Source organism: Sminthopsis crassicaudata, chromosome 4 (assembly GCF_048593235.1).
Source record: "Sminthopsis crassicaudata isolate SCR6 chromosome 4, ASM4859323v1, whole genome shotgun sequence".
NCBI classification, from domain to species: Eukaryota; Metazoa; Chordata; class Mammalia; order Dasyuromorphia; family Dasyuridae; genus Sminthopsis; species Sminthopsis crassicaudata.
The window spans coordinates 317,887,119-317,901,075 of record NC_133620.1 but is presented as its reverse complement, the minus strand read 5'-3'; the positions used below and the strand labels follow the sequence as shown (position 1 = coordinate 317,901,075).

General features: G+C 35.2%; 1 protein-coding gene and 1 pseudogene across 4 annotated transcripts in view; one reads left to right on the top strand and one right to left on the bottom strand.

Annotated features, from left to right (window-relative positions):
• Positions 1 to 6,004, bottom strand: part of RPTOR (regulatory associated protein of MTOR complex 1) — a 500,255-nt gene extending 494,251 nt beyond the window's left edge. For 3 of the 4 annotated variants that reach the window (XM_074260362.1, XM_074260363.1, XM_074260364.1), the window contains exon 1: positions 4,996 to 6,004. In XM_074260362.1, the coding sequence (XP_074116463.1) occupies positions 4,996 to 5,157 (162 nt within the window). In that variant the 5' untranslated portion in view covers positions 5,158 to 6,004. The remainder of the gene's footprint in view (positions 1 to 4,995) is intronic. The other variant, XM_074260365.1, reaches the window with a different exon arrangement.
• Positions 6,005 to 7,737: 1,733 nt separating this feature from the next.
• Positions 7,738 to 13,957, top strand: part of LOC141540782 (histone acetyltransferase KAT8 pseudogene) — a 179,316-nt pseudogene continuing 173,096 nt past the window's right edge.

Sequence of the window (13,957 nt, the reverse complement as noted above, 5' to 3'; positions counted from 1 at the left end):
AATTCATAAAAACTTAAATGTGACATCTTCAATTTTAACCTAGAATAGATAAATATAGTAGCTAACAAGTGGGGGAAAAAAAAAAGGAAGCAGAACCAGCTTGTTGTAATTTCCCTGGACAAAAAAGGAAATATGATCTTTTAATTGACACGCAAAGTACTTTCAGATCTTTAAACATGTGTACTTTTAAAAAAGTAAAAGAGGCAACATTGATAATAGCTTTGACCTCTGAAAGTATAAGACTGTGGATTGTTATTCAGTAGTATATATATTTATAATATAAAGACCTACTTAATTTAACTATCAATGTTGTTAGAAATATTAGAGCATAGGCTAGACAATCATCGGTCAGGGGTTGTCTTGAAAAGACTCCTGAATTAAATAAGAGGGAACTTATATCCTAAAAAGATGTCATTAACTCTTAATTCAAGCATAAAGCACAAGGCAAATATAACCTAATCTATCTACATGTTTGCTATACCAAAGAACTAGCTTTTAAAAGATTCCTGAATCCATTCAAAACTCAAGAGGTAATTTTCATAAGCATGACAATTTTTAAATGAAATATACTAAAGAAATAAGCTGACATTACAACAGCCATAAGGAAAGAACTCCTGCACTAAGCACTGAGAATCAACTTAATGATCTCAGAAGTCTTTTCTATATGTTCAATTCTTGGAACTTCAAATAGTCCTCTTTATAGTATTACTCAACTATGTTTTAATAATAATAATAATTATTACATTTTTACTTAACTTTTCATATGACTATATATTGTCTCTCCAATTTGATTATTTCATTTATCTCTGGCCTGCCTCACAGATTGAAGCAGTCAGTCAACAAGAACTTTTCAAGTCTTTACAATTCATCAGGCACTTTGCTCTGCATGTAAGTATTGTGAGTTAAGGATGGGGTATAAGAAAACAGAAAAATTCAATGTTGGGTTGTATTTTGTTTTTTCTGATAGTGATAGTTGAATTCTTAATTCTAAAATTAAGAATATCTGCATTTGGTAAATGATTTTTTTTAATTTGAAAAAAGAGACAATATTGAGAACATTTATATTTAGCTCCTGTTAAAAATCATTATCTTCTTTTTTCAGAAAAAAAAAGTCACTTAATGTGCATTCTTGTTCTATCTCTAGCAGTTCTAAATTCTCTACAAAGGTGCAACTACCAGCATCTGATGTCAGCTAGCTCCTTATCTCTAAAAATAAAATTAAAACATTAATATATTATGTCATGCTTTCACAGAAATAGCATTTCCTAAGTATCTAAATCATTCTAAAAGAAGATGTTAAAAGTAGCCCCACTGGAACAAGTGCTGTGGATACAAAGTGAATTTTTGTCAATTTAAATAAAAGGTAAACAGAATAAAGAACTGTAGGTTAAGGTGGACAGGCAGCATAGCAAAGATAACATTTGACACTAATGATCACCCTCACCCTCAACGAGATATTTTCTCCTTCCTAGGCTTTTATTATATTACTCTTGGTTCCCTCCTTTAAGAATAAAAGATGTAAAGAACAAGCTTTTTGGCATAGACAAGAAGAGAACTAGCTCTGGAAAGAGAGGACATGGAAGAAAATTCTGCCTCTAATGCTTACTACTTACTAACTGTAACACTGGGCAAGTCAATTAACCTCCCTGGGTCTCAGTTTTTTTCTATGTAAAATGAGGGAGATTGGATTAGATTTTTTTCTAGCTATGATCTCATGATCCATCTATATATATAACCACCTGCATTCTTATTAAAATACCAGTCTTAGAATTCTACAAAGTGATAATGAAAGGGGAAAAAATGCTCTCATTCATTTCTGAACTCACAAAGAATACTTTAGCATCAGGTTTTCCCATTTTGTTTATGTGACTAGACAAAATGCAACCTATGAGAGTAGGGTGATAGCGAAAAATCATTCAACAGAAAAGTGAAAAAAAAATTATAGTACAAAATTTTTGACATTTCTGTAAGATCCATTAATTCCTACAGTAAATTTAGCTTTCAAATATCAATCTATGATGCGAGATGGGAGGAAAATGGGGAAGGGACCTGGGAAAACAGATTTCCTAGGAAAAGAAGAGAAAAAAAAATTTCACCAATAATTAATTCATTATGGGAGTTATTTTTCCATAAATATCTAATTTGTCAACAAAAATAACAGAAACAATTTTCTATTTTTCCTTACAAGCCATATGTCTAAATGTAAGACAGGAAACTTTATAGAGCACTGGAAGCTAGCTACACACAGTAAACCTAAAGTAAGGATTGCATTTGAATATTGCCAGGATGAAGATAAGCAGTATCAGTTGCCACATGTCTTGGCAAAAAAGATTCTTTATACTGTACATATTACATGATTAGTTCCCTTACTGTTCCTAAAGGGACTTCCGCCAATAAACTATGCTTTTGCCCCTAAATGTCACTTGTGAGGGCCTCTTTCCTGAATGAACATAACCAAATTCATCCCCTCCCCCATAAAAAAAAGAGCTGGTAATTCCATTCAACAAACTCAAGGTAAATTACAGGCTCCTGCAGCTATTTTCTCAATCCAATACCTATAGCTATACCTCCCTCTCCAACTCTTACCTTTAGAAAAGTTTACCATGCAATTACCAGTATGAATTGGTATACCCAATATAACCTATGACTATAAGGTAATGGCTCCTTTAATATCTTCTTTATGAAATTTGTTCTGTTACTTTCTTTTTTTACTGAGGCAACTGGAGTTAAGTGACTTGCCCAAGGTCACATAACTAGGAGGTGTTAAGTATCTGAGGACAGATTTGAACTCAGATCCTCCTGACTTGAGGGCTGGTACTTTAACCACTACACCACCTTGTTCTCTTACTTTCATAGTTGCCCTACACAAAGGCATATCTGTCTGCCAGGTCAGGAATTTACATCCCACCTGGCACCATGTCATATTACTTTCCTTTTTGGGTCTTGGTGGAGTAAACAGACTCTAAGGCTGATACCAACTGTAAATCTGTGATCCTATGAACTTGAGTGCAGTTAGGTACTAAATAAGACTCTTTGATGAGTATGATGTTCAATTAACCATGGTGAAAGATACCTTAGAGTACAACGAAATAGTCTGGCCTGTATTCCTGGAACCACACTGATTGCTTACAGTTGTTTCTCTAATGGAACTTATTTAAGTTACATCCTCTCAAGTGGCTGGTGGGATAGTAGTCATAAACCTGATTTCCTAAGACTTCTTTGAATGGAAAGATATTATTAGATTCTGTAATTACTTCAAAAGGTCAGATAAGAGAAATTTTCTGTGCATACTATTTTCACAGCCAGTTTATCTTCTTCCTAGACATCCTTATTCTTTTTAGTGAAATATTTAAATATTTTAATATATTTAAAACTACAGGATTTTTTCTTCTTCTTGGTATTCAAAATAGAGCTTATTAAGGAATTTTGCCTTTTTCATTTAATATTTTAGTTCTAAAAAATCAAAATCAAAAGAAATAACATTATTTTTGGCTAGCTGAAGCAAACTTAAAGCAGTAACTACATTTCACAACAAAACTACTCATTAAGACTTTTTCTACCAAGATGTGATGCTTTTTCAGAAAAAAGCTAGATGCACAAAGATTATGTTTAAGAAATTAGATGGATTTGCTTTACAAAATATTTTTATTGAACAACTCACAGCAATCATATGGAGCCTTTAAACTGTACCAAGGATATACATTAATTCCACAAAATGTCCATAAATTCCTGAGGATCTTTTCAGTTACACTTCAAATTATTTTCTGAATCATGCAAGACCTTTTCCACTTATTTCATAAATAAAAGTCACCAAAATGCCAATTTACCAATGACTAGATAAATTAGAATTTTTCCAATATAGTTTTATACCTATTTGTTGTTGATACCTTTAAGGGAATACTATAGATTTCACCTATAGTGAAATCAGATTTAAATGAATGGGGAAAAGAAGTTGGAAATGGGTAGTCCAATTCATTTTCTTTGATTATTATGATTAAAGTTAGAAACATATGCAAAGCATATGAATATCATCAGATAGAGTAGTACTAGCAGACTAATCCATCTCCTTTCCACTGGAAGCCTCCCAAATCACTGCCAATACAAGTAGTTTCTTCTCTCTTCACCAGAAAATAGTAGCCTGGCGCTCCAATTCACCTTATTAACTAATTCACTGTATAGGAAGTCCTCCCTCCAATTTCCTGTCATGTAAAATGTGGAAAATTTGGAGTTATAACATATTAATTAGAATGTTAAAATTGATTGTCTTGAAAATAATGAGGCTGCATGGAATGATGAATATAGAGATGCCAGGAATACAGGGGTTCAGGACCACCTCTACTACATACTGGTTGGAGCAAATCACCTCTCAGTGCTCTATGCAAGTTGCAGAAGGGTAAACCTGCACTGCTAAATTGAATTTTCCTCAATTAGGAGTTCCCTATAGCAATAAAATCATAGATCTAATTCTTATCTCTCTCGAAAATTAAAGTTTATCTACTAACCTCTGGTAGTGTTCTATTTTCCATAACTTTAATTTATTTGTGGCCCCATGTGATTGCCACACAATACTTACTTTTTTCATTTTAATAATTAATAAAATTAATAAAGTAAACTAGCCATCTAATTATAAGCATTAGTGTATAGTTTGTAATTGACTTCTCAATGTCTGGATTGGCACTGAATATGTTGCTTGAGTTGTATACAAAATGATAACCATAAAGTATCTTTCTCTCTATATTAATTCTAATTTAACTTTATCAGTCATCTGAAGAAAACACTGGTTTTCAGACTGATCTTTCTTAAAAAAAAAAAAAAAAAAAAGACCTACAGCCTGAAGCACTACTTGCTTGCCAGGTGGAGAATATATATAAAATGTGACTGGTAGGTAAGACATAATAGCACTAAGTCCTGGATATTCCCTGTGGCTTTACAAGGACAAACTGAGTTCCCCAGTAACTGTAACATTTAAAGAAGGTGCAATGGACATTTATTTACCCGGTCCTTCATCCTCCAACTTTGGGCCAAGGATTTGGAGCCTTCAATCTTCTCGCAGTGCCTCTTCTTCATGAAAGTCAAAGGCAGATTCCAGTCGGTCAGGTCGGACTCGTCCTCCTCCCCAAGTCCGAGAAGGGGCGACTGCAGCATCTCGGACTCCATGAGGGCGGGAGGAGGTGGGGGAGTCCTGGGCAGCAAACGCTCGAGAACCTCCAGCCTTAAAGAGTTGTGGGCACCAAATGGGATGAAATAGGGGAACGAGGAGTGGACGACGAGGAAAAGAGGATCGGGGAGGCCGTCCCGGTATGGAGCGGGGGATCAGCGAAGTTCCGGATGCTTATCTCCTCGTGGGAATACGGAAAACCCAAGGCCAGGAGCGAGGGGAGGTGCGCACACTGGGCCCGAGAAGCCCCGCACCCCCCGGACTTCAGGCCACTCCGGCTTCTCCGCTGACTGTGGGATCGGGCTCCGAACTGGCTTAGAATAGAGCTGTCAAAAGCGTGGGAGCCCTTGGGCCTCCGGATGACCCTGCTACAGGCCACCTCGACCGGATCGGCCTCCAGCCGATCTCTACCAGAAGGGCAGGAAGGTCGCAAGCTGTAGCTGACTGCGGCCCGCCGGCCAGCCGGATGGAAGATACGAGCGGAGGCTAGTGAGGGGAAGCGGGGGGCGGGGATCCTCTTCGGGTTGCCTCTCAACCCTGAGGACCCCGCACTCTCCGGAGCAGTTGCAGCTGAAGCCAAGATCGGCCCATAGTGTCCGCCTTCGGGAGGCTTTCCTCAAGTCTAGCCCAGGATCCCGAGGCCTGGTTCGTCTTCGCCCAAGGGCCTACGCCGCTCCCTTAGGCCTGAGCTCAGAAAGGTGGGAAACGTCAGGTACAGTACCCTCCTAGACGACTGGGAAAGAGATCGTTTGGGTTGAGGAATCTGCCCTCCTCGTCCAGAGACAGAGAGGTAAACTCCGCTCATCAGCACACCAAGGGGGACGCCATATTGCCAAGGCCCACAATGCATAGCGATCTACGGAGCCCCCAGAGGTCAAAACTTTCTCAGGAAATTCCTGGAGCTGTCCGCCTCCAGCAGTAGGAAGGGAAAGATCTGTACTACTGCCGCACATGATCTTAGTGATCGAGGGGAACAGTCGAATAATATTAAGGGATACATTTTCTTTTCTTTTCTTTTTTATTATTATTTTTTTCTGTTGTGGGAAGACGGAAATACAGATGAACAGTAAATAGATTTTTATTAGGTATGTACGAAGTACTAAGATGGAAAAGTTAGTGGCCATCTTTCACAAAAAATTTCTTGATCTTGGGTAATACCCAGAATCCCATCTTTAAAGAATTCTACTGTTTGTGACACTTTTATTTTGGGAAAATATTAATGAAAGAAAATCAACATATAAATGTCTATGATGGCTTATTAGTGATGCCAGTAAACCCTGGAACAATTTATTTCACCCCCTGGAAAATTTCTTCACACACACACACACACACACACACACACACACACACACACACACACACACACACACACACACACGGCAGAATAATGTGTTCAAAAAAGTCCCCTCTTCCCCATCCCCCCCCACGTAGTCACTATAAAGAGATAGAGTGGTTTATTTGCTTCTAAAAGCATCAGCTACTCAGACTAAGGTCAGAACACTCTTTGACTTGGACTTGGAGGGAAAGTTTTTTCATCTTACATTTCAAAACTTTTTGACCTCATCCCTCATTGTCTTCCATATTTCTCCTTATTCAAGCAAGTCTAGAAGCATTTGTTAAGCAAGTATTATGTATGTTGGGGGGAGGGAAGAAGTTCACAAATGGAATACTACAAAAGCCCCAAAAAATTGTCTCTGACCTTAAGGACAAGACACTGAGCCTGAAGTCAGAAAAACTTCTCTTCCTTTTATTCAAATCTGACCTCAGACCCTAACTAGCTGTGTGACCCTGGGCAAATCACTTAATCCTGTTTGCTTCAGTTCCTCATCGGTAAAATGAGCTGGAGAATGCCTATATAATCTTGGCCAAGAAAACCCCAAATAGTGTCACAAAGAGTTGTATATGACTGAAAAATTACTGAACAACATGTGGGGGAAGGAAATGATGTGGTTATATTTGCCTTTTAGTAAAATCACTTTGAAAATAGAGAGGAGGATGGATTGGAGTAGGGAAAACTTGAAGCAGGCCAGAAAGCTCTTGAACCAATATATGAATGAGATGATGAGCCTTGCACCAGAGTAGCTAATTTTATATATATATATATATGATGTGAAAATAGAAATGTTAGCTAGCTGGCACAGTGGATAGAGTGCCAGGCCTGGAGTCAGAAAAACCTGAGTTTAAATCTGACCTCACATACTTACTAGCTGTGTAAACCTAGGCAAGTCACTTAATATTGTTTGCCTCAGTTCGTTTGACAAATGGATTTGAGAAAGAAATGGCAAACCAAGAAAACCTCAAATGAGGTTTTAAGAAGTCACATAAGACTGAAAAAACTGGACAATAGAAATGACAACATTTGGCACAGACTAAAAAAAGTGTAGTGAATGCAAGTAAGTCAGCTTCAGAACCTAGTTGACTTGGGAAAATGGCAGTGCCCTCAAAATTGATATAAAAGTTGAGAAGAGTTTAAGTATATAATGAGTTCTGTTTTGAACATGTTGAGAGATCTAATAGGTTATTGGAAGATTATTGGAGAAAGAACTTAGAGCTGAACAGATGAAGTCATCAGCATAGAGATGATAACTAAATCCATCAGAGATGATATTGCCAAGAGAAATAGTGTAGAAGAAGAAAAGGGACCAGGGCAACACCCAGGTTTAGGGGGTATGACCTCAATGAAGATACAACAAAGGGGATAGAGAAGGAGTAGTCAAACAGGTAGGAAGAGAAGAAAATGAAGTGTTATGAAAATCTAGAAAGAGAATGTAGGAGAATAATAATAAGCTAATATTCTTATAGCACTTTTAGGCTAGCATTTTATATCATCTAGCTAATGTCTGGGTCAGATAGGTGATACAATGGATAGAGTGCTAGGCCTGGAATAAGAAAAGTAATTTGGTCTCAGACACTAGCTATGTAGCTTTGGACAAATCATTTAACATTGTTCACCTCCAATTTTTCATCTGTAAAATGAACTAGAAAAGGAAATAACAATTTCTTTGCCAAAAAATCCCAAATGGGGTCACAAAGAGTAGCACACAACAGATTAGTAGATTAGTAGAGGGAGTGCCACAGATTGCTAAAGATTCCAGATTTTCCTGTATTTTTATATTCTTATTGTATTGTTCTGGTAGCTTTTTTTGTTCTGTGCCAACCTTGCTTTCCAGGAATAAACCATAATTGATCATGGTGGAGATTTTTGGATGTGTTGTACTTTGTGCTAAGATTTTATTTAGTATTTTTGCAACTAAATTCAAAAGAAAATTTGGTGTATAGTTTTCATTTCTGGCATCTTTGTCAGATTTTTAAATAAAAAACATTTATATCCTAAGAAGAATTGGATAACATACCATTGTGGTCTGTATTCTAGAATAGTTTATATAATATAATGCAAAGGGACCTTAGAGGTCAAGTAGTGGAAGAAGGGAAGTGCCTTAGGGAACCTAAGGCACAAAAGGGATAAGTAATTTACTTAAATATTATTTGTTCTTTAAATGTTTAAAAACATTCCTCAGTGAGTCATGTTTTCTCAGGTAATAATTTGACAATTTCTCTTCTTTCTTTCTTTTTCTTGATTTATCATTTTTTTCCACATATCATAGTGGTATGGACTATTTTAGTCCAATTTTAGACATTTTTTTCAGCCTTATTAAAATCCTAAATATGTTAGGTTAGATTTGCTTCAATTGTACTTCATGGCTTCTTTTGTAGAGAAGAGAGAAAGGACAATATTTCTTCTAATTTAATGTTATTTTTTTATCCAATAAGCCAGTTGTCTGACCAAAGATAATTTGAAAATGATTTCCCAATACTGATGAATATTTCCTCTATATTAAAAATAATTTCTCTTTTGTAATATTCTTTTATAGACTATGATATGTTTGGACAAACAACCCATAAAATCAGTCCATCAGTTTTGGGGAAGCAATTGGAGTCCAGTGATTTGTCCAAGATTACTTAGCTATTAAGTGCCTGAGGCTGGATGTGAACTTAGATCTTCCTGCTTCCAAGGCCAGTGCACTGTGTCCTGTACCATCTAGCTTTCCCAAGGGTCTATCTCTATAATGCTGTTATTATTTCAGTGATGCTTTATGGCTGGAATCATACATATCCGTGAAAAATTAAAATTGTGATTTATGTAAAGGACAATGGAAAAGCATACTGTATTACCAATGAATACTTGTTCAGAACAAATTGTATAAAAGGTATCATCACAGAAATGTATGAACAGAAGAAAAAAAAAAGCTGAATCAGCCATGTCACAAGTATGAGAGTATAACCAATGATCCAATGGCCAGAAAATGTGTTCTATTGGCATACAAGGCCAAGAAAAAAATTTCCAACATGTTTGGTAACTCCTTGTAGAAGATTAGGGGAAGATAGATGGAAAAGTCATATGGGATGAGAAGGTCAAATGAGATTTTTATCTGCACCTTTGGAGGGAGTATTCACATTCAAGTTTCAAATATTAAAAGGTTTTTTTTTTTCAGAAATAATTACAAATTGACCCACTGAATTTATTGCTGTATATTTTGTTATAAACAGTTACAAGACACTGAAATCTAATGAATACTGAGTCTCTTTGGATATGATAAGTACAATGATAAGGTACAAAATGTAAAATCTTGATACTAGAAGAAATCATCAATATGATAGCCATGGAGCAGTTTTTGCATTTTCTACTCCTTACTGGCAAGTTTGGTCCCTACAGGACAGCTAATACATGTACCTCACAAAGGTTCTTGATGTTTCCCTGAGGAGCTAAGAGAATCTTTTGTTGTTGTTACTGTTAAATCTCATAAGCCCCTACCATTTTGTTTCTACAAATGATTACCAGTTGACATCAACTAGGCAAGCAGACTTTATTAGTTTTTGGAAAGATGGTATTTACTAAGGTTGTATAATTTAAACCATCTCCCACTTATATAATCAAAGTATAAAGGAAAATGGGTTCAAGCTTAACATTTGGCAATGGGATAACACATGTATCCTAGTTTCTAGAAATCCCTTTTTTCTCCTTTGTGGAAGACTCATGAAGTTCATTTTAGGCATGTTGTAGCTTTCTTCTAGGTTCCTTGTAGAGTCTTTTGTCTGGTTTATCTTTAGCTCCTAAGGCTACTTCTTGTCTCTACTATTCCAGGGATAATGCTACAAAGCTGATGAAGAAATACAAATCTTCTGGTTTTTCAAAGTCCAAAGTTCACTAAGTCTTCATTTGATCAAAGATGTAGGGGGAAGAGCCCAAGGATTTTTTTCTCCTCTCCCCCAAGTGATTCCTCAGGGGCTTGACTGGAAGGCTTCTAACATTTTGCTTTCAGATTCTTAAATTCCCAGGTTTTGATTTTAAAATAGCTAGATGATGCAATAGAGAGAGCACTAGATCTAGAGCCACAAAAGCCTCATCCAAATCCTGCTTCAGACACATATAAATTGTGTAATTGTAGGCTTTTAATTTTTGTTTGTCTTAGATTACTCATTTATAAAATGGAGATAATAATATCACTTACCTCCTAAAGTTGTGGTACGGATAAAATGAAATAATTTTTGTGAAGTACTTTGCAAATTTTAAACACACTGATCAGCATTTTGAAGTGGCTTCCTATTTGACAACATAATGGATAAAATGCTGTGTTCAGGAAGGCCTGAGTTCAAATCCAGATTTAAATACTTGTCTGATCCTGAACAAGTCACTTGACCTTTATCTGCCTCAGTTTCTTTAAATGTAAAATGGAAATAGTAATAGCACCTACCTCCCAGGGTTGCTGTGAAAATCAAATGAAATAATATTTGTAAAGAACAAAGCAAAGTATCTGGCATGGAATAGGAGCTATATAAAGACTAGTTATGAGAATGAGGATGAGGATGAGGATGATATGGGGTAAAATCAAGCCTTCTTAACCTATCAGAATATATTTCTTGATGCAAGTTCAGTTCAACCAATGATTTTGAAGTACTTCTAGATTGATCAGAGAGTTGTCACATTCAAATTAAATCCTTTCATTGACTGAAATGAAGTATTTATGCTTTGTTCTCATTTACTTTGATTGACTGGTAGCAACATATCACTTGTAATCAGCTCCTTTACCTTTACAAAAGTAAAACTAAGGAGATTATTATTTTCTGGACCTAACCTCCATAGAGTGAAAGACAGAAAAAGGTTCTCATCTTCAAGAGGGAGAACTCTCAAAGGAAGAAGAAAAGAAATCCATACTCATTGAATACAATTTATGCCATGAGGCACTTTGTCATCATTTTAAAATCAATTCATTTTCCAAGTTGTCAATATCAGCAATTTTTAAAAGATTTTTGTTCATTTTCTGGGAAATGAGTGTGAATCACTACATGGCATTTCCACTCCCTCTATTTTTGTCCACTTGCATTTTTTATTTCCTTCACAGGTTAAGTGTACATTAGTTCAAAGTCTGATTCTTCTTGTGTAGCAAAATAACTGTATGGATATATATACATATATTGTATTTAAAATATACTTAACATATTTAACATGTATTGGTTTACCTGACATCTGGGGGAGGGAATGGGGAAAGGAGGGGGAAAATTGGAATAAAAGATTTTACAATTATCAATGCTGAAAAATTACCCATGCACATATCTTGTAAATTAAAAAGCTATAATAATATATATATATATATATATATATATATATATAAAAGATTTTTGTTCATTTTTGGGGGGAAGAAGGAAAATTGCATTTTTATTTTGAAATAATTAGTTTCCTTTGTAATCTGTTTTGATATTTTTTTCCATTTACATATAAAAATGTTTAACATTAGTTTTTTAAACTTTTGAATTCTAAATTTTCTCTTCTTCTGACCTCCAGAACACAAGCAATTTGATATAGATTATACATGTGCAAAACATATTTCCTTATCACTCCTGCTATGAAAGAAAAAAACAGAACAAAATTTCCCCAAGAAAAATAAAGTTTAAATTAAAATTTTAATTTAATAAAACAATATTTTAATTTAATTAAAAGATTCCATCTGCATCTAAACTCTATCCCTTCCTTCTTTGGAGTTCCTTCTTTGGAGATGGATGATACTTTTCATGATGAGTCCTTCAGAATTTCCAAAGATCATTGTGTTGCTGAGAAAAGTTAAGTCATTCAAGGTTGATCATCAAACAATGTTGTTGTTACCATGTACAATTTTCTCTTGGTTCTGCTAACATCACTTTGAATCAGTTCATGTTGATCTTTCCAAGTTTTTCTGAAAGCATTATGATTATCATTTCTTATAGCACAATCATATTCCATAACAATCATATACCATAACTTATTCAGTCATTCCCTAATTGATGGACATCTCCTCAGTTTCCAATTCTTTGGTACCACACACACACACAAAAAAAAAATAGCTGCTATAAATATTCTTGTGCATATATGTCCACTTCTTTTCTTTTTAATATCATTAGGCCACAGACCTAGTGGTGGTCTGGATGGATCATTAAGTATACACAGTTTTATAGCCATTTGAGTATAATTCCAAATTGCTCTCCAGAAGGGTTGGATTAATTCACAATTCCACCAAAAGTGCATTAGTATCTCAATTTCACATATTTCTTCCAATACTGTTCATTTTTCCTTTTTTGTCATATCAACCAATCTGATAGGTATGGGGTGGTTCTAATTTGTATTTGTCTAATCAATGGAATATCAGCAATTTCTACTTCTTCTAGTGCTTCATTTTATCTTCTTAATGTGCTTCAGAAAACTAAAGTTTTGTCCAGATGAAAATAAGGTTTGACAGGTTATCACATGTTAATTAATTCTAAATTTGGTGTAAATGTTGTCAAATATTGACTAATTCCTCTCTTATATTGCAGAGAATAAAAACATCCAAAGCAGCCAAGAAACAAGAAATCTTTAAATACTGTAGCATTGTGCCATGCCACAATGTTACAAGATGTTTTACTTTGAATCTCTGATTCAAAACATGAATTGTCTTTTTTTTTTTTTTTTTTTTTTTTGCTGTTTCTTAATAAGATCTTTTCCTATGCTTAGCACAGGGGGAAATGTATTATTAGAGATATGAAGCAGTATATATTTCTCCTATAACTGGAAAAATAACTCCTGGAATCAGGAGAACCTGAGTTCAAATTTGAGAAAAACCCTCATGAATAAGCTTGCACTGAGGAAAATAGCTGTCCCTTCTGTCCCTTCTGTCCCCTTTCTCAAATGCAAGAAAAGGAATTAGAAATGGCCAACTCCAGATCATTTTTTTGTCCATTTGCAAAATGGATTAACAATAATAAGGTACTTCTCTCCTATTCCTTTGGGGAGTTCTATTGATGAGAAACAATGAATATATTTTCAGCTTTTTTCCCCCAATGTACCGATCGGTTTTGTTGACTTTTTCTCTTCTTTTTCTTTTGATTTCTTTTTAAAATGAAGAATTTTTTTTTGTTTGTTTGTTTGCTTGTTTTAGCTCTCTAGGAGAGGAAAGATGAAGAGATACAGGAGAAAATTTATGTAATATAAAAATGAAAGATATCAATAAATACATCGTCAGTTTTTTTTTTTAACATATTGATCAGTTTTGCTGACTTTTTCCTCTTCTTCCTCTTTTTTTTTTCTTGATAAAAATTTTTCTTTTTTAAGTCTCTCTGGAAGGGGGAAATGAAGAGATGCAGGGGTGAGATTTAGATGATATAAAACCCAAAAATATTATAATGAGAGTTTCTCTGTTACATTACCTCACATTCCACTGCCAAACCATACAAAGTACCCACTTGGTAGTCTGAGAAGATTGGTAGTCTCTCTTTTCTTCAAAAAAGGCA